Genomic DNA, 19,988 nt, shown 5'->3' on the forward strand with positions numbered 1-19,988 from the left:
CACACTCACTGGGCAAATTCACGCGCATTGCAAGCCCAGTTTTATTATCTGCCCCATGGGGCAACACCTGTCCAGCTTCTTTCCTGGTTCATTCTTGGCTTGGGGCCAGGTAGGGCCTCGGGACCTCTGGTGGTGCCTAAGGGACAGCCTCCCCTGGGGCCAGCTGCCCTTCGCCCCTGGCCACAGTCCCTCCCCAGATGCACACACTCCCACACCCCTGCACACACATGCGTTTCCACGACCAGGGACACGGCCCTGTCTGCTGGGGGAACCGGCAGGCAGGGCCTCTGTTGCACAGAGGAGCGGCCCTGTGTGCAGGCACGCGTACAGATCAGGTGCTGGTCCACGGGGAATGCACACAGATCTGTGGCTGATGTCTGGGACTCTGGGACACACCCAGCCAGGCACAGAGCCGCGTGCAGGGTGCCCACACGCTCCCTTTGGTACACAAACACTCAGTTCTGACCCAACCCTGGCTCGGCCCCAGAGCTATTCTAGGCCAGGCCTAGGACCAAGAAGTTCAGGGAAGGCCGCTCCCAGCAGGCCCCAGGCACTGTGTCACAGGCTCAGACTGTGGAGCCCCCACCCCCACTCCTGGCTGCATCTGTACTGTTCTCAATGCCAGCCTGCCCGTGTGCCTGGGGGTTCTCCACGGTTTGCCCCCAACTTCCCTGGTGCCCCAGGAGAGAAGTGTCCATGGGCTCCCGTGGCCACTGCTCATGGCCTCCCCATAGCCTCCAACCCCAAGGCCCTGGAGGCTGCACTGGTCCCCACAGGAAACCCACTGAGCTAAAAATAGCAGAGGAAGGAGGGACAAACAGGGTTGTGCAGACCAGCACCCACGTCCCCCATGGAGGGAACACTGCCTTCCAGGGAGCCACGCTCCCCCACCCTAGACCCAATGAACTCAACTGGGAGCAGGTGCGGGGGTGTGGGGACCCCCCAAGAAGCAGTACTGGACAGCTCAGAACACTGAGCTGGAGACCCCGGCTCCCCTGTGACCTGAGGGCCACCTCCTCCCAGGGCTTCAAGTCCGCGCCAGCCAACAGGAGAGGAAGTCACACCTGTGCTTGTTTCAACGTGGTGCTCAGTACTGGAGATGGAGACCCATGTGCAGGAATGGGGCGTCTGGTGAGTGACGTATTGTTCTGTTCTTTTAAAACTTCCAGTGTGTTTGGGGACAGATGTTTGGCAGGTGGTTAAGATGCTGCTTGGGGAGTCTGCATCCCATATCAGAGTGCCTGGGTTCAAGTCCCAGCCCCTCCATTTTGGATCCACTTTCCCGCTAACATGCACTTGGGAGGCTGCAGGTGATGGCTGAAGTACTCGGGTCCCTGCTGTTTCTTCCTCTCCTGCCCCCACCCTTGCCTAGCGCTAAAATAAATAAAATAAAAATCTTTTAACTTTATTTTTAAAGATTTGTTTATTTGTTTGAAAGGCAGAGAGAGGGAAGCAGAGATCTTTTATCTGCTAGTTCATTCCCCAAATGGCCACAATGGCCAAGGCTGGGCCAACCTGAAGCCAGGAGCCAGGAGCTCCATCTGGGTATCTCACATGGGTAGCAGAAACCCAATATTTGGACCATCTTCTGCTGCCTTCCCAGGCACATTAGCAGCGAGCTAGATCAAAAGAGTAGATGGGACTCGAACTACAACCCTTTTGGGATGATGGCATTGCATGTGGCAGCTTAACCAGCTGTACCACAATGCCAGTCCCTTACATTTTGCTTATTTATTTAATATAGTAATAAGAAATGCAGAGAGCGAGAGACAGGCAGACAGTGAGACAGACTGACCCAGAACACTCCCATTCACTGGTTCACTCCTCAAATGCCTGCCATGACCAGGACAGAGCCAGGAACTCAATCGGAATCTCCCATGTTGGTGGCAGGGACCCAAGTACTTAAGCTGTCAATCCTGGCTCCCAGTGTTTGCATTATCAAGAGGCTAGAATTGGAGCAGAGCTGGATCTTGAACCCAGGTACTGGATGTGGGCACCAACTGTGGTTTAACCAGTAAACCACCTGCCCACGGGTTGTTTGGTTTTTACAGAGTGTCATACTACAGTGCATTTAACACAATGACAACCAGACTCATAGCAAGCCACATTTAACAGCAGGCTTGTGACGGGCAGGCGGCCTGACACCGTAGTGACACCTGTTTCACAGGTGAGGGATTGGAGCGCAGAGGGGTGGGCAGACATTCACAGAACCCTTCCTGTGCCGGAAGTTTAGAGCCGCTTTAAGCCTTAACAACTTCAGAAGTTAGAAAACATGAGCCTGCCAATCGCCGAGAAACATCGTGTGAAAGCTGAAGTACATTTTCTTCGTGCTGCTTTGGTCCTGTGAGTTTTGAATGACAGCATTTACTTTTGCCTCAGCCAAACTTTACCATCATCAGACAATGGAAAAGGGAATTTAAATCATTAAACTTCCTTTTCTTTTTTTTTTTTAAGATTTATTCCATTTACTTGAAAGACAGAGTCAGAAAGAGAGTGAGAGATAGAGAAAGAGCCCTTCCATCCGCTGGTGCACACCCCAAATGGCCAGACCGAAGCCAGGGGCCAGGAGCTTCTTCCCAGTCTCCCATGTGGTTGATGGGTGAAAAAGACAATGAACTCCATGGGGCCAGCGCTGTGGCATAGTGGGTAAAGCCACCACCTGCAGTGCCAGCATCCCATATGGGCGCCAGTTCGAGTCCCGGCTGCTCCACTTCCTATCCAGCTCTCTGCTATGGCCTGGGAAAGCAGTAGAAGATGGCCCAGGTCCTTGGGCCCCTGCACCCACGTGGGAGACCTGGAACTGCTCCTGATTCCTGGCTCCTGGCTTCGGATCAGCACAGCAGTTGCAGCCAATTGGAGAGTGAACCAGCGGATGGAAGACCTCTCTCTCTCTCTCTCTCTCTCTCTCTCTCTCTCTCTCTCTCTCTCTCTCTCTCCTTCTCTCTCTGTGTAACTCTGACTTTCAAATAAATAAATAAATCTTAAAAAGAGAGAGAGAGAGAGAATGAACTCTACAGAACACAAACACACCCCTCCCCCTGGCTCAGCCTCCAATGGGAGCCCAGGGAGCTGGGAAGGAGAGCTGGTACCCCTAGGTCCATCCCTGCAGTGCTGTGGGTGCTCTGGCCACCCTGTCCCGCAGTCAGGAGGCAGAGGCAGAGAGGAGCAATGGTTTGCGCAGTCTGGCCTCTCTGGCCCCATGTCCTGCGGCGACCTCGCTGCTGCTGGTCAGGGTAAAGTTTTTCCCTAGCCTGGCCTGTGGCCGGTGGGCTCAGGGAGCGAGGGCGCAAAGCTGTGGGAGTTCTCTGGGCTTCAGTGGAGCTCCTGTTTGCTTGCCTGGGGGTGGAGGGTGGGGGTTGGGGTGGCCAGCCCCTGGTGAGGGTTCCTCAGTGGGTCCCCGGGGCCAGCCACACTGGGCCAGCAGCCGTCCTGCCTGCCGCCCCACCCCAGCCCCGTCCTGCCCAGGCTCTGATGCTCGAAGCTGTCTGCAGCCCTGCTCCCTGCTGCCTTCTGCCTTGCTTCTTGGCCATCTACGGCACCTCCAGGCCACAGCGCTTAGAGGCCCTGGTCCCTGAGGGTCCCCAGTCCCAAGGGCTGCCTTTGCTGGGGTGGGAGGGGGACCTGGTGGCTCCCCCCAGGCAGGTCTCCCCAGCTGTCCCTGGTGATGCAGATGCCAGGCTGCCTCTCCTTGCACCCAGTAGGCAGATCAGTGATGACAAGAAATGGGAGGCGGGAGTGAACCAGGGCAGTCTCCCCACTCCCCTCCCAGCTCCAGCTGCTCACCCCGGACCCTCTGCACCCTAGGTCGCCGCGGCTCAGCCTGGGTCAGCTTCAGGGAGCGGCCAGGGCCCCTGCTCAGGCTGAACTGAGTCAAGTCTCAGCCTGTCCTGTCCTGTGGGGCACAGGATGCTGGTTCCTTCAGGAACCTTCCACGGCCCCTGCAGCTGGCATCTCTGGCTCACCGCCCCCACCCCACCTCCAGCAGCTCTGGTGTCCAGAGTGACCAGAGCTGCCTCTGGGCAGGAAGCCAGGCCAGAAGGCCCAGGACATCCCTGAGCGCCCGTCGCCATGGCAACCTGTGCACTCTGTCCGCCCCCCAAGTCCAATCCATTTTTCAAAGACTTCAGAATGGGAAGGGCTTGGGAGACCGGCAGAGGCCAGTCCCTCCCCAGCTCCAGGGAAGTGAGGCCCCAGTGGGGAAGGGAGGGGGACCTGTTGACTGACGACCAGACCCCCAGCTCTGCTCCTGGCGCCCCGGGGGTCTGCAGCCAGCTCTCCCTGGCCTCCATCCTGCTGGGAGGGTTGGGGCGGGCGGCACAGGAACCCGACACCCACGATGAATAAATGATGCCGGCCTGCTCACCAGCCCGCGCCCGGAACTCACCGCCGCTGTCACCAGAGCGCCACCTGTCTGGCAGGGGCATCGCCCGGCTCCCCTCGGCCACAGCTGCGCGAGCGCCGAGAAGATGGCGCGGCTACCGCCCGGCGCGGGGCCCCTCTGGGGGCTGGGCGGCGCCGTGCTCGGGGTTTGTCTCGCGGGGGTCGCCGGGCAGCTGGTGGAGGTGAGGCTGGCGACGCGGGGCCAGGGGCTGGGGGTGCACGCTGGCTTTATCCCTTCCTGGGGCCCTGTGTCACCCTGCCAGGCTGTGGGGACATTCGGCCCCCACTCCCAGGGACCCTAATTTCTCGAGGGAGAGACCTACCCTCACCTGGGGGTTCCCAGTCTAATTGGGGACACACTCCCCTTGCTGCATGCTTTCTTTTCATGGTGGCCCCTGGCTTCCTTGACCTCTAGTCTAAGGGGGGAGGGGTGTGTGTGTAGACCATTAACCTGGGGCTCCTGACATCCCCAGACCCCGTCTGAGGGGAGGGGCATAGCCTTGGGAAAGAGGTCAGAGCGTCCCAAGTCTGGTTCGGCAGCAGAATGAGGGAGCGGCCAGGTGCAGCCCTGGGACCAAGAAGGCATGGGAGGGGCGGGGCCCAGGGAGTGGGGGCTGACCTGCGCCTGGTGATCTCCGGAATCAGTGGAAGGTTTTGGAGCAGGTGCGCCTGGTGATGAGATCTGGTCTGGAAGGAGGGGAATGAAGAAGGGGGGGGGGGGGAAGCTGGGAGGAGCTGGGTGCCAGCCCTGGGGAGGGTGGTCAGGAAGGGCCAGGGTAGGCCATCTGCAGCCGCCCCGCCGCCTCTGCACCCCACTCCCACTGAGCCAGAGAAGAGGTGGCCATCAGATCTGGGGCACAAAGACAGAGGGAGAAGGCCCAAGAGCCAGAGCCAGGGAGATGTGGGCACAGAGTAAGCAGGATAACAGAAACACAGGGGCAGGCAGAGGTGCCCTGGAGAGCCCTCGAGGGAAGGGGTGGGTCCAGGGGACGGGAGGGGAGAGAAAGGACAGAGTCATAGGGACAGAGTGACCTAGGAGACACAGCCCTGGACCGAGGGGGCCCTGAGGGGGGCATGGGGACAGGCCCCCGCACCCCAGTGAAGCCTGTCCCTGCTGCTGCTAAGGGGGCGTGTCCCGGAGGCAGGGGCGGAATCAGGTGTCAGCTCCAGTGTCCCTGTAAGTGCAGACAGGCTGGCTGGAGCCCCGTGGAGCTGCCTGGAGGCCTCAGGTGCAGAATGGAGCTGGCCTAGGCGCAGGCAGAAGGCTGGGACAGGGGTCAAGTCCGTTGTGAGCCAGGGATTCTTCTCCCCCAGGGGATGTAAGCCCAGAATGGGAGAACTTGCCTCTGGTCCAAGACTCCAACCGTGGGCCCTGTACGCACAAAATGTGCCCAGCCCCACACGTGCGTGCCTGACCCACGTGTTCCCCATGTGAACACATGCTGAGGACAGGAGCCTTATTGTCAGTGTCCCCATCAAGTGGGGTGCAGACAACCCCCCCCCCGAGGCTTCTGGAATGACCCATTCCTCTCGCAGGTGGAGAAACTGAGGTCCTGCCGCAGCTCCTCCTGGGAACCCTGCACCCACACGGGGGGCACACTGCTGGCCCTCTGCGAGTGCCCCCACCCCACGCTGGAGGGTGGTGGTCGTCAGATGGCTTGGGAAGGGGCCCACTCTGTTTAAGGACCAGGGTGAAGCATCACAGGGGGTGGGGGTGTTGAGGTAGAGGTCATGTCTGTTTCCAAGACAGCCAGAGGGACTCCTTCATGCCTCCCCCCCCCCCCCCATTCAGTGAGCCAGGGACAAGGCCTTGCAGATATCACGCCCCTCTCTTGCTCTGGGTGTTTAACCCCTTCCTCCCCACAGCCAAACTTGCAACAGACAAGATCATGTTCCTCTCTGGTCAGGTACAGGTCCTGCTCAGATTCCACAGGGCAGGCAGTGTCCCCTCAGGACAAGGCCACTTTAAAACACCAGGGAAGAGCCGTGTCCCCTTTTATCTTGGGGTATGACCATGTTCCCTGGAGGCCTAGGGCAGGATAGTATCTCCTCCTACCCTGAGTCTCTCCTAGAAGCCCAGGGCACAACCAGGCCCCCTCCTACATGGGGCAGATCTGTGCCGCCTGGACGCTGGGGCGGGATCATGTACCCTGAGTCCTGCAGAGCAGGGAGGCGGCAGTGCCCCGCTCAGGTTCACAGCAGAGCACTTCTACGTTTTGGCCTCCAGGTGTCGCTGCTGCACTGCAGGCAGTTTATCTAGTCCTGTCCTGACCTGATGATTGTGACTCCCAGTAGCGTAGGCCACTGTGCGAGGCTACCCAGGGGAAATCTTCACTGACTGGAGGAGCTCTGGGGCCCTGACTCCTACCTCCACTCCAAGACCCCACTGGGGAGCCAAAGGAACAAAGCCAGCCCCAGTGTGGCCCTGGGCTGGCCATGCCTCTGGCCTTGGTCCTGAGACCCCCATCTACCTGCATGGGGCTCGGGGTTGGAGTGGGAGGCCCTGAGCCTGCCTGGAACTGGTCACCCAGACTTGGCTTCCCCAATATCAGCCACATGCCCAGTCCTCTTGTTCTAAATCTGGAACTTTCCGAAGTCTAGGGTGTTGGCTGTGAATGTCTAGGACGCTTGATTAGAGGAGATGCAGAGATGCTTGGGCTGAGACCTGGGTCCCCCTTGGCCCAGTCCCAGCCCACTGGCCTCTGCCTCCTTGCTCACCCCCCTCTCTCCTGCCCCACAGCCCAGCACGGCTCCGCCCAAGCCCAAGCCACCCCCGCTGACCAAGGAGACAGTGGTGTTCTGGGACATGCGCCTGTGGCACGTGGTGGGCATCTTTTCCCTCTTCGTGTTGTCCATCAGTGAGTAGCTGCCCCTGCCTTCTCCGCCCCAGCGCAGTGGGAGCACAGCACCCCCCGCGGGCTCCCAGCGGCGATTCCGGGCAGCGCGAGCTGGCCAGGCACCCGCAGGAGGCCCACGGTGGTTTCTGGCACCTCCTGATCCACACAAAGTCCCCACGGAGAGCTGATGGGACAGTGGCGACCCAAAGTATTCTGCCGGGCCCGGGGAGGCAGCCGCAGGGCAATTATGGTAATTACAGGGGACTCAGGAGGAGGAGGAGGACGTGTCATTTTCCCCTTCGTGCCTGGCCTCCTGATGCTTTTCCTGCAGTCGGGCCAGCTTACAGAGCCCACGCCCAAGGCCCCAGAAAGGCCGCCCTCCATCCAAGACGCCCCAGATGCCCCGCAGATGTGGCTCCCGGGCTTCGAACCCAGCCTCGTCGGACGCCATGTCCCTGGGAGTGACTCACGGCCGTCTCAATTAAAAGCAGGAGGTCGGTTCCTCTGCTGGGGTCTTCTGCGTGCAAAGACGCAGCAGAAATGAGCTCCGTCCCCTCCCCCCATCCCCACTCCCAGCCTTCCTCCCTGAGCTGTGGGGGTCTGAGCCCGGGAAGGGGCCAGAAGTCACGAGGGCGTGGCAGGTGGGGGAGGCTGCCTGGGGACAAAGCGGGGTTTGGCAGAGGTTCCCACGGGCAGGGATGGAGGATGGGGATGCAGGCCATGAGCTGAGAAGAAGCCCACCCTCCACGGAGGCTTCCTGGAGCGGCCTCTCAGCCACAGCCGGGAAGGCAACCCTGGCAGGGGTTTGGTATGAGCAGAGGCTGGGGCTACCCACTCCACACAAGGTCCCAGGTAACCCCGGGCAGGCAGTTACTGGAGGCTAATGCACCAAGGTTCTGGCTGGAGCCTCCCTGTAGGGCGGGGCGGCCCCCACAAAGGGCCGGTCCAGATGTGAGGGCCCCAAGCCATTCGTGTGACATCTGACTTGCATGTGCTTCTCCTGCCACCAGAAGTGCCCCCCGGGAAGGGAAAATAACCCCCCAGTCCATGTGAGCAGGGGGCTGCATTCCGTTCCGAGCAGAGGCCCAGAAGCAGTGCGGCGCCCTAGTGGAGGCCGCTCACACAGGTGCCCTGGGAGGGAGACAGCAGGCAGCACCCAGAGCCGGGCTGGCTGAGTTCATGGCCCTTCAGGGGCCCCAGCAGCAGTGCAGGGCGCAGCTCGAAGGAGCAGCCCTGGGGCTCCCCAGGAGGCAGGGGTCACTGTGGCGCCTCTGCCGGGCTCTGCTTGACCAGAAACCAGGAGGAGGCCCCCACAGCCTGAGCAGACAGCTGCACAGCTGCAGACCCCAGGAGGCGCCCGGACAGCCCCCCAAGGACCGCGCCCCACAGCTCGCCTCCCATTGCACAGCCCGTCTCCCAGGAGAGCACACGGCGGCTGCGTCGCAGTCTGCCTGGGCCTCTGTGGTGGCGCTGATTGCCCAGAACCCACAGGCACAGGGGCTGGACTGCACTGGCTGCCCCTGGGGGCCTCATTCAGCACAGGATCCCATGTCCCAAGCCCCCACCTGGGTCCCTAAACTCCGTCGCTTGTTTCAAGAGCAGCAACCAGGCAGGCTGGGAGGGGCAGTCCTGGAGGGACAGTGGGGTTGAGCCCGGCTCTCACTGCCAGCAGCTGCCCGCAGGCTCCCTTTGAAGCTTCCAGCCTCCATGGAGCCTGGATGGGCACAGTCCTGAGGAGGTGTCTGCTGTGTGTTGGGGTGTAGGAAGGGGCTAGGGGAGGTGCCCCAAGCCAGCAGGGTAAAGGTCAGGGGCCACACACACAGGGGTCTGGAGGAGACCAGAGTCCAGCCTTTGGGGTAAGAAAGGCGTGCACGTACACCCAGATGCACACTGGATGTACTCCCAATCCTTCCCTCGGGAGCCCAGTCCTGCTCCCGGCTCTGGCTTGGGGGCCATCCCACTCACTCACTCACTCTCTTTCTCCTGAGGGCCTGGGTGAGACCAAACGGGACCACAATATGAGAAGACTTCAAAAACTGATGTGAAAGGAAGCTCCCAGATGTTTATTTTGGTGCAAAAATTTTTTGAAATCCATGCATCTTTTTCTAATAATACACATTTCCCCATAATCCTTCATAGGCATGGATTTTGATTTTTTTTTTTTTTTTTTTTTGGCACCAAAATAAACTGAGCTTTTTATTTTACGTTCTGTGAGCTCTCGGAAGGACCCTGGTATTTATCTGAAGGAGCACTGCCCTGGCTGCACCAGATGAACTCAGAGGGCGCTGCAGCCCAGGCTACACAGGTCTGACCCATCCTCCCCAAAATAGCCCCAGTCTGTCCTGCCCGCTCCCGTCTGCCCCGGGGAGGCTGCCAGGAAGCTATGTCATCTGATTTATTATAGGAAGCAGCTCTGTCCCTTCCCCTGGGGCTGGGGTCAAGGTGGTCAGACTGTGGGGGCCTTAGAAAAGTAAACCCCGGGCCAGCCAGGTCCTGGCAGCCCTGCCCTGCCCATCAGAGGACAGGCCAACTCCACGCCTCGGCCCAACTGGCGTGGGCGCAGCAGCCCTTGGCCGGAAACCCACCGCGGGAATAACTCCATGTGAGGGGAACGCCCCGGGCCGGGTCTGGGCCCTCTCACAGCAGGCTCCCTCCCAGGCCAGCAGGACTCCTCGGGGAGGCTGGGGACACAGTCACGTCCGTGAGTGTCTGAGCCAGCTCGGGCCCAGCTCTCTGGAGCCTGGGGAGGAAAAACGTGGATGCCCTGGGAGCAACCCAGCAGCCTCTAGGGAGCTCCAGCGCGAGTCATGATGCAGCCCAGGGCCTCCCCTGCTGGACCCCCACCCCAGTCAAAAAGACCCTGAGGACTGGGGCTGGCTGCACGGCTCACAGGGCCAGGGCAAGATGAGAATACAAGGTCACTTGTGGAAGCAAATTAAGCAGTCGTAAAAGCTGGCAGCAAAGCATTAAACCAGACACAAACCTCTCTGAATTCGGCACCTGTGCATGAAGTCAGCCCTGCTCCAGAAGCTACCTGGGACCCCAGACCCAAGGATCTGGGGGGGGGGGCACTCGGAAGAGGATGGAGGTAGGCCGGAAGTTCGGGTGTCATCTCTCTGATGACCGAGGCCTGCCCCGACTGCTTCCCAGAGACCAAGCCTGCCCAATCGTCCCTCCAGTTATCACCCTGTGCTGTGTCTTCAACTGCCGTGTGCCACGGACCCGGAAGGAGATCGAAGCCCGGTACCTGCAGCGGAAGGCAGCCAAGATGTACACGGACAAGCTGGAGACCGTGCCACCCCTCAACGAGCTCACGGAGATCCCGGGAGGTGAGCGGACCCTGGCCAGCCCCAGCTACTCTCCGCGCTGCCGAGCCAGCCAGTTTCCTTGGCCCTGCTGCCTGAAGTCAGCCTGCTCCTCTCTCAGCCTGCAGCAGACTCAGAGAGGGGAGCCGGCCAGGCCCAGGAGACCAGAGCTCAGGGACTGATCGGAGTGAGGATAACACAACAGGAGTCCATGCTCAGTGGGACAGAGGGGTGGGACCTGGGCAGGAAAGGGCAGGCCCCTGGAGGCTGCCGGGCCCTGGTCTCACAGCCTCTTCCCCTCCCCACAGAGGAGAAAAAGAAGAAGAAGAAAGAGGACAGTGTGGACACAGTGGCCATCAAGGTAGAAGAGGACGAGAAGAATGAGGCCAAGAAGAAGAAAGGGGAGAAATGAGGAGCACGCCCTGCAGGCAGCAGCTGGGGCTGGCAGGCCCAGGAGCTCAAGTCCAGGGCTTGGACTCACCTCATGCAAGGACCGAGGGCGGTGGCCAGAGGGGAAAGCAGAGGCCCATGGCCAGCAGGTGCCTGCTGGATCCCACTGCTCCTATGCCCTCCCTGTGGGCACTGTGCTCAGCACAGGTGGCCTGGGCCACCCTGCAGATGCAGAGCAGCCGCACACTGCGCTCCCCGCCCACATGTGCCTCGGCCCCACCCACTCCTCAAAGGACAGCAGTGGCCATGTGGGATTCTGAACTGAACGGTGGGTGTGAGGCCACCCTCAGCCTGGCTGTGAGGAGGAAGAGAGGGAAGTGGGAAGAGGGGGACACTGGGAGAGCAGGAGGGCTCAGATTGGGCCAGGCAGAGAGACTGCCCTACTCCTGGCGGGGGGCGGAAAGGGGTTCCAGTCCAGAGGAGTGAGCAGAGGGCTGAGACAGGTGGACCTGAGGCAGCGGGGAAAAGAGCAGGGAAGAGACCCCTGGCCTGCTGGGGTGCATCGGGGACATCTGAGAAGCCACGGGGACCCGCGGCTGTGCTGGTGGCCCTTTCTATGCCTCCTGGGCTCACGGCAAGGAGTGGGTTCCACCAGTCTTCCACCTGCTGAATAAAACAGCGCGCAGCTCCTTTCTGCCCGTTCCCTACCCACCGCCTGCAAGGAGCTTCTTCCAGCCAAAGAACGCTAGGGGAGAGGAGATGCTCAGAGAGGCTTCCAGAAGGCCTGGAACAGAATGTCACAGAGGTGCTCGGAGGAGGAGAGGCAGCCAGGAGCCTGCTGGGACACAGCCCCGAGATGCAGGCGAGGAGAGGGCCTTCACTCACTCATACACATACACACACACAGGTGCCCTTACATAACCACACATACATACACACATGCACTGTTACATATATACACTCACACACTCACACACATGTACTCACAGTCACATACACTCACACTGTGACACAGAAACACTCCAGTGTATTCACACATACATACACACACGCACTCACACACTGACACACATACATACACACATGCACTGTTACATATATACACTCACACACATGTACTCATATACACTCACACTGTGACACAGAAACACTCCAGTGTATTCTCACACATACATACACACACATGCTCACATACACACTGACATACATACACACACTCACACACACACGCACACACAGTCCCTGGGGTGTTGATGTGGGAGGTGGCCGAGTGATGACATTCCCTCCCTGGCTCATCTCCCAGCCTGAATTAGGTGAACCCGAGATAGAAGCAGCTACAGTCCCTGGCTCCCCTGAGGCAGACCTCAGGCCTATGGAGGGAAGCTGCCTGCTGCTCCCTTGGCTGCCCCAGGCCTTTGTGCCTTTGTGCCCAGGGCTGGGAACTCAGAACTGAGTCACACAGGTGCCTGGCCTGGACCCAGATCACAACACAGGGACGGATGCCCAGGCTGACTTGAAAAGGAGCAGAGGGTCGGAGAGGCCAAGACACAGAAGGTCGCCCCACGGAAGCAGCTGGTTCCCCACCACCTCTGCCCACTAAGTCCAGCCTGTGGGCTTCTCACACAACAGCCACCCTACCCACTCAGGCTCGAACCCTCCTGGGTGGCTAGACACAGACAGCGCAAGTCCAGAGGGGCAGGGGCCGCTTAAGGTCACACAAGACAATGGAGGGGCAGTCCAGTCCTGGGCTCCATCACCTCCAGCCCCCTGCCCTGTGGCCTCCACTAACCCTTGGTGGGCTGACAGCAGGGATCCTGCCTGGCCTCAGTGGGCACCTGCTCTGGACTCCAGGCAAGAGCAGGGCCAGAGGGTCAAGGTGCCTTACAGCTCTTTGGATTAACAGGAGTTGTGTCCCAGCCCCTGGCCAGGAGGCAGCCAAAGTCCAGGACAGCCTGACTCCCACTCCCCTCCCAGGCAGTCAGAGCTTCACTCCGCCCCAGCCTCAGGTTGCTTCCTGGCAGTACTTTCTAGACCCTCCATCATCTGACCCCAATGTCCCCCTGTCCCACAGTAGCCATCCCGAGCCTTTGCATGGACATAGATCTTAGGGGCCCTGCACTCTTCAGTAGTCCCCCACACCCTCACCATCCAGATCACCTGCCTCCCCCTAGAGCAGACCCAGGCAGCGCAGGCCTCCCAGGCCTGGGGAAGAAGCGAGGCGTGGGAAAGGGAAGCATTTAATTGAGTGCTTAGTTTCCGCCCTGACCCACAGGGCTCTGAGAGCTGCACCTGCAGCACCCTGGGCAGAGGGCAAGGGCGGGCCTGGGGGGGGGGGCGCCCAGGGACAGCATACAGTGTCACACAGCAGTGAGGAGGCCGAGGGGCAGCACCAGGGCCAGGAGCAGGGCCCTGGAGGGGGCTGGCGGGCCCCGGGGCTGCAGGTTGTTGAGGGTGTCCCAGATCCACTGGTGGTATGAGGAGACGTGCATGTAGATGGGCGGGGCCTGTCTCTTCTCACAGCCTGCACCCCAGCTCGCCATCCCCAGCAGGTACCACGCACCCCCCGAAAGGCAGACCAAGGGCTCTCCAGTTTCTTCCTGCGGGGACCCGTTGGAGATACAAGGGGTCAGAGCCCAGGTAAGGCCTGTCGGGGAGGGGACTCAGCCCGAGGCACCCCCTACACCAGATCCTCCCCAGGGTCCCCTAGGGTCCTCAGGGCTGAGAGGTGCTCCAGACCCAGGGCTGCTCTGTCTTCAGCGCCCACCGCCCAGCCCCACCTGCCAGCTGCCGTTGGAGGAGACTGAGCAGGGCGAGCACTCACGTAGCAGAACTCCTCCCTGCTGGTGTCCTCTGCACACAGCATCTGGGGGTTGACGATCCGAACCAGTTTGGGCGTCCTGGAGAACTTGTGGTAGAAGCTGTCACAGTCCTTGGTGCTCAGGACAGTGACCTCCTTCTCCTGAATGGTCCGGAACTGGGGCCACGTGCCTGTGAGACAGGGGCTCCTGCTCAGGCCTGGCCTCACCACCGCCCACCACCACTGCCCTGTCAGCAGCCTTGTCCCCTGCCCCCAGTCCCTCACCAGCCTCTTGGACATGTCACCGGCAGCATGGAGCCCTGCCCACCCCCTGCCCCCACTGCCCTGGCTTTCCTGGACCTGATCTCCCCTCCTGCAGAGTCCAGCCCACTGGGCCCCCCACGTCTCCCCACACCCCCTCGGCATCCCTCTCAGTGCCTGGCCAGCCTCCCTCAGGCCACATCCCTCCTGTTCTTCAAGCCCTCTGAAAAGGCCTCCCCGCCCCCCGACCTTTCCCAGACCCCCTCCATGGAGCCAGGTGCAGGCCCTACCCCTGCCCTACCCCAGGGGTCTCTGTCACTAGCCTGAGCTCCTGGGAGACAGGGGACTCCTCACCACTCCCAGCCATTCCCGGGAGATGGCCCCATCACCCCCATTCCTCCCACGTGGGCTGCAGCCCCCAGAGCTGTGCTTCTCTGGTGGGCTGCGGGTTCCCTGAAGGAAGTGGGCGTTCCAAGGCTCAGCAGGAAGCAGAGCCCTGGGTGGGCCTGTTCCTGAACTGCAGTGGCAGGAGACTGAGGACCCCCAAGGGAGTCGAGGACCCCAGGATGCCCTGCGTGACTCCCACCACCGGGTCTGCCGGGGGCATCACACAGACGCAGACCTGCTCCCCTGACGGCTCGGCTCCAGGTGTGGGATGACCTGCATTACTCTCACTCTCTGCCTTTGAGGCAGTTCTGCTTATACACCTTGGCCTGGGCAGGGGGAGCTGGGGGTGGGGAGGGGAGCCAAGGCAATCATGGTTCTCCAGGCCCAGGTGGCCTGGGTGTGTTCACTGCTGAGACCCTCGAGGGAAGGGGACCCCAGAGATGAGTGTGACAGGAACCTCAGCACTGCCTGCCTGTGGGGGCCCCAGCCCTTCTCACAGCACCCGCCCCAGGCTGGGACGCCCCGGGCTGGGAGGCTGGGACTCACCGTCAGCCTTGGAGAGCCCCCAGCCCGTCACGGTGCACACGGTCTGCTCCTTCACCGTGAAGTCCGGGCCGGGCAGGCAGATAGGCCAGATGTACTTGCTGTACCGGGACACCTGCTGCAGCTCGAGGAGGCCAATGTCATTGGCGCGGCCGATCCAGGACCAGTAACGCTGGGCTCGGAACCTACTATTCACGATGACTTGGAGCACTGAGACTTCGGAGGTAGAGTTCGCCTCCCGGTCCAACCATGGGCTCCCCATCTTGACTGTGTAGTGAACGTTGCTCCTGGGGAGCCCCCAGGGGCGTCTGCTGTCAGCTCTAGCCCTGCCCCTTGCCCCTCTGCTGCCCCCCCTCCCCAGCACATCCAGGCAGGCACCCACTGCTCCAGGGCCCTGAGCACAACAGCAGCTTACTGAGAGCCTGGGGCACAGAGAAGCACACGCCCTGCTCAGGGCCGCACAGCTGGGGAGCGGCAGGGCTGAGGTGCGAAGCCAGTGTCCCCCGGCTCCCAGCTCTGCACTCTTGCCAGCACCTTGCGCTGCTCCTTCGCAGGTGACAGAGGCCCTAGGAATCGAACATGGCCTGGTTCCCAAACCACCTTTCTCAGCATAAATCCCTTGGCGTTCCTGTGTGTCCCTGAGGCTGGCACACCCATCAGGCCGGCACCCACTCTGATCGGATCCCCAGGAGCACCTGTCTCCAGCCTGAGTGGAATCACTCAGCCCCTCTGCCCTGGTGCCAGGTTACGCTGGCTCACAAAAGCCTGCCAATCACTTGACTGAAGGAAAAGGGGAACGAGGCAGCGGAATCCACGGGGCTGGAAGGGAACAGCAGGGTCTTCTCCTGCAGCCCCGTGGCCGGCCTGTGGGCTGCTGCACGGGACCACGGGGCCAGAGGAGGGAGCGAAAGGGCAGCAGTGCTTCCAGGACTGCCCCCAGAAGGTTTCTGTGGGACACAGCCCCCACTTGCTCCTGGCCAGTGAGAGGCTGGGGCTGGGACAGTGGGCTCTGCAGAGGGCACAGCTGCCGCCGCTGGACCAGCTGAGCAGAAGGACCGGGCCCCTGGCACTCCGAATGCCTCTCCCCACCCTACCTGGGCCCCCACTCACTCAGTCAGGCAGTGGGCCACGGTCAGCACCCACCGGTAGGAAATGAGGATACCGGCACAAATGTGTATGCCATTGGCTCGCACACTGACCATCCACGGCCAGCGCCGAGCCATGGCCTCCGGGTCTCTGAGGGTGGGGTCCCGCTCCTTAGAGAAGCCGCAGGCTGAGGAGGAAGACAAGCGCCAAGTGAGGGCTCAGTCCCTGTCTGTCCCGTGTCCTCCGCCTGGCCTCCCACCTCTCCACGGCTCTCCTGCTCCGCTCAGCAGCTGTGCATTGAGCCCAGACCTCGGCACTGCCCAGGTATCCCTCTCCCTGGTCCCACAGCCCAGGCTGGAGACCCCCAGTGGGGCCTTCATCCACCCAGCAACCTCGGCTGCCGCTGACCCCTCATCCATGTCTCCATCTAGACCCACCCTCAGTGTCCCTACTTCAGGCAAGGCAGGCCCCTCTCCTGGCCCCATGGCTCTGCAAGAGAAAGGTGAGTGATGTGCATGACCAGGCATGGCCTGAGCAGGAGACCCCAGGGCAGTGGCCACACGAGCTTCTTCACCCTATCTGTCCTCAGGGAGATACAGATTCTTTATTTTTACTTCTCTGAAAGGCAGAGTGAGCATCAGGAGATATATCAGAAGATCTTCCATTTACTGCTTCACCCTGCTAAAGCCCCTAACAGCCAGGCGCCAGGGATTCCATCTGGGTCTCCCCTGTGGATGGTAGGATCCCAGTACCTGGGCCATCATGTGCTGCCTCCCAGGCTCACTAGCAGGAAGCTGAATCAGAAGCAGGGTAGGGGCTGGCATTGTGGCACAGTAAGTTAATTCTCTGCCTGAAGTGCTGGCATCCCATAAATGCACCAGTTCTAGTCCTAGCTGCTCCTCTTTCGATCCAGCTCTCTGCTGTGGCCTGGGAAGGCAGTCAGATGGCCCAAGCACTTGGGCCCCTGCATCCACATGGGAGACCCGGAGGAAGCTCCAGGCTCCTGGCTTTAAATAGGCCCAGCTCTCGCCATTGTGGCCATTTGGGGAGTGAACCTGTGGATGGAAGACCTTTCTGTCTCTCCCTCTCACTGTATGAAATTCTACCTCTCAAATAAATAAACAAAATCCTAAAATAAATAAACAAACAAACAAACAAACAGAAGCAGAATAGCTGGCACTCAAAGTAGGCACTCCCCTATGGGGTGTGTGGATGTGTGCATTACAAGTGGCTGCTTAACCCGTGTGCCACACTCCCATCCCTAGATTTAAATTTCTGTGAGGCTCTGCTCCATGCCACCTGCCTGGTCTAAACTCTGTGACACCAAGTAGGGGAAGGGCAGATTACTGCCCAGAACCCACTCCCTCTGCTGCTGGGAGCCTCACTTGCTGGAGCCAGTTAGGCAAACAGCTTTTAATGAAGACGCGTACTCTGGACATCCCGGTAGTCCCACTCCTAGGTGTTCTGCAAGCCAACTGGGGATGGGAAATCAACACCAGGATGCCCGGAGCAGGATTTTCAGAGCAAACATGGGGAAGAGAGATTCAACAGAGACAGTGCAGGGTGAATTCCTGTGGCAGTGAAAGCAGGGGCACCAACCCTGGGGGGCAGCAGGTGATGGCTCACACGCTTGGGTCCCTGCCACTCCCACGGGAGGCTTGGGTTGAGTTCTGGGCTCCTGGCTTTGGCCTTTGGGGCAATAAGTGTTTCCAACGTGGCCTTCAGTCAAAGACCCTAGCTCAAGGGTCTCTCTTCCTTGCTTGTCCCAGAGACCCCTAGGGGAAGGCTCAGACCACTGTGCTGCCGGGGTGGGGGTGATGGGAGTTGGACCCTGACCCTGGTCAGGTGCAGACAGGGTCAGAGCCTGGAGCGGGGGGAGGGGCCAGTGGCTCCACAGTCAGCCCAGGGACAGGAAGCCCACTCCTCTGCCTTTCCTGCCCCCATGTCACCAGCAAGTGAGCTCTGACTGGACCAGGCCGTGACCGACCGCAAGTAGGTAAACACTAGGAGAAGAGGAAAAGTCCTGGGGCCGGCGCTGTGGCAGAGCAGGTAAAGCAGCTGCATGCAGTGCCGGCATCCCATATGGGCACCGGTTTGGGTCCCAGCTGCTCCACTTCTGATCCAGCTCTCTGCTGTGGCCTGGGAAAGCTGCAGAAGATGGCCCAAGTCCTTGGGGCCCTGTACCCACGTGGGAGACCTGGAGGAAGCTCCTGACTCCTGGCTTCAAACGGGTGCAGCTCCAGCTGCTGCAGCAAAATGGGGTGTGAGCCAGCAGATGGAGGACCTCTCTCTCTGCCTCTCTTTCTCTCTCTGTGTAACTCTTTCAAATAAATAAAATATACCTTCTGCCCCCACTCCTCCTGCCCCTTCTTCCCCAGGCTCTTCCGACCGCATAGATCCAAAGGCCTGAAAACCCCCCAGCACTCTCCTCGCCCCCGCCGACACCCCAGTACTCACAGGGTACTCCCTGAATCGGAGTCACAGGCACGGCTGGGGAGATCGGGGCCTGCCGGGGAGGTCGGGGCCCGCAGGGGTCGTGCTGGGCAGCAGCCACAGACACTGTCCCTGAGGCATCGCCCGTGCCCGAGCATCCTGCGGAAGGACACAGGGTGAGGGGCGGCCAGACGCAAGCCTGCGGGGGGGGGGGGGGGGTGAGGGGGAGGGCGGGGCTCACCTGGGGGTCTCTGCAGCAGCAGCAGGAGCAGCAGCAACAAAAGCAGAAGGGCGTGGACACGGCACCGGGCAGACGTCCAGGGCTCCATCCCGCGAGAGCAGCGACTGCGCCGCCCAGCTCCTTCCGCCGGGGCGCTCCTGGTGACTGTCCCCAGGATGGCGCCCCCCACGGGCTGCCCGCCGAGGCCTCCGTGCGGGTAGGTGAAGGCGCTCCTGTGCCCGGCCCACGCGGGCGCCCCCTGGCGGCCCCCTGCCATGGCGCTGCGGGGGGTCTGCGGCCAAGACCACGCCCAGGGACCGTCCTCCCTCCCTGCAGGATTCCGGCCCCTCTCACCCCACCTGCCAGGGCTCAGCCCACCCTCGGTCAGCACCCAGGCCTCTCCGGCACTGCGGCCCACTGCCCTGGACTCGTCGCTGCTGTCCCCGCTCCTGCAGTGCAGGGAACCCCGAAGCCCTGGGGCTGGCGTCCGAGCCCAGCGCAGCCCCACCTTGCCAGCCCAGAAAGCACAGGGGCCCTCGCCCAGGGCACTGAGATGAAGCAGGTTAACGCATGGTAAAGAATGATTTTTAAAGTCTGCGGCATTAACCAACAACCCCCCCACCCCATGCCCCCCTCCCCCCCACACACACAGCTCCTGTATCCCCGACGCCCCTGCCTGTGGAAATGTGAGGCCACCGGGAGAGCGACGCACCCCTCCCGCCGCGGGGGGCCTCGGCCACTCGGCGTGTTGGACTTTGGGGGACATTTGGGATGTTCAGTGACACAAATGGGTAACAGCCTTTAAAAGCAGTGTGTGCGGGGTGGGGGGCAGGCACACATGGTTCAGGCACCCACATGCCTCGGCTCCCTGGGAGGTGACTGGGTCCCTGCCACCCACGTGGGAGATCTGCATTGAGAAGCTCCGGGCTTCAGCCAGTCCCACTCCTGGCCATCGTGGGCATTTGGGTAGCGCACCAGCAGATGGGAATGTTCACTGGTTCTCCCACTCCCTGTCTCTGCTACTTGATCTATTTTTTAAAGTCATTTCGGGAATCCTACAAAATCTGGTTCAAAGCTGTTGAAAAATGCTGACCTAATAAAAGATATGGTAAAAGTTAAATCAAGTCGGGACATGCTAACATCTACCAAGGCCTGAGGTCTGGGGAGAGACGCTCTGAAAAGAGGGCAAATCCCACCCACTGCTATTCTGGTGCCCCAAGGGGCAAGGGGCAAGGGGCAAAGGCAGCTGGCCGCTCCAACCCTGAGGCTGGCAGGGGCCCTCTGCCCGGCCTGGAGCCCATGGAGGTGGCAGAGGCCACTCAGGAGTGCGGGGTACAGTCTTGCCCTGC

The 19,988-nt window shown here is 60.9% G+C and overlaps 2 protein-coding genes across 2 annotated transcripts; one reads left to right on the forward strand and one right to left on the reverse strand.

Moving 5' to 3' along the window:
- The first annotated feature begins 4,466 nt into the window (after window positions 1–4,466).
- TMIE (transmembrane inner ear) lies at window positions 4,467–11,420 on the forward strand. The gene is made up of 4 exons (XM_062200145.1): window positions 4,467–4,562; window positions 7,121–7,238; window positions 10,397–10,546; window positions 10,831–11,420. The coding sequence occupies exons 1-4, from the start codon at window positions 4,467–4,469 to the stop codon at window positions 10,932–10,934; spliced, it is 468 nt and encodes a 155-aa protein (XP_062056129.1). The 3' UTR covers window positions 10,935–11,420.
- A 1,849-nt stretch (window positions 11,421–13,269) lies between these two features.
- Window positions 13,270–18,916, reverse strand: PRSS50 (serine protease 50). Its single transcript, XM_062199941.1, has 6 exons — window positions 18,661–18,916; window positions 18,444–18,578; window positions 16,011–16,173; window positions 14,904–15,187; window positions 13,734–13,900; window positions 13,270–13,509 (listed from the first exon to the last, which is right to left on the reverse strand). The coding sequence occupies exons 1-6, from the start codon at window positions 18,914–18,916 to the stop codon at window positions 13,270–13,272; spliced, it is 1,245 nt and encodes a 414-aa protein (XP_062055925.1).
- Window positions 18,917–19,988: the final 1,072 nt, after the last annotated feature.

Source organism: Lepus europaeus, chromosome 9 (assembly GCF_033115175.1).
Source record: "Lepus europaeus isolate LE1 chromosome 9, mLepTim1.pri, whole genome shotgun sequence".
NCBI classification, from domain to species: Eukaryota; Metazoa; Chordata; class Mammalia; order Lagomorpha; family Leporidae; genus Lepus; species Lepus europaeus.

Bases quoted from the DNA above. Each gene is read 5' to 3' on its own strand.
- PRSS50 (XM_062199941.1), bottom strand. From the start codon at position 18,916: ATGGCAGGGGGCCGCCAGGGGGCGCCCGCGTGGGCCGGGCACAGGAGC. The intron at 13,901-14,903 runs GTGAGTCCCAGC...CCTGTCTCACAG, and splicing joins GGGGCTCTCCAAGGCTGACG to GCACGTGGCCCCAGTTCCGG. The intron at 13,510-13,733 runs GTGAGTGCTCGC...GGGTCCCCGCAG, and splicing joins GCAGGGAGGAGTTCTGCTAC to GAAGAAACTGGAGAGCCCTT.
- TMIE (XM_062200145.1), top strand. From the start codon at position 4,467: ATGGCGCGGCTACCGCCCGGCGCGGGGCCCCTCTGGGGGCTGGGCGGC. The intron at 4,563-7,120 runs GTGAGGCTGGCG...CCTGCCCCACAG, and splicing joins TCGCCGGGCAGCTGGTGGAG to CCCAGCACGGCTCCGCCCAA. The intron at 10,547-10,830 runs GTGAGCGGACCC...CCCTCCCCACAG, and splicing joins GCTCACGGAGATCCCGGGAG to AGGAGAAAAAGAAGAAGAAG.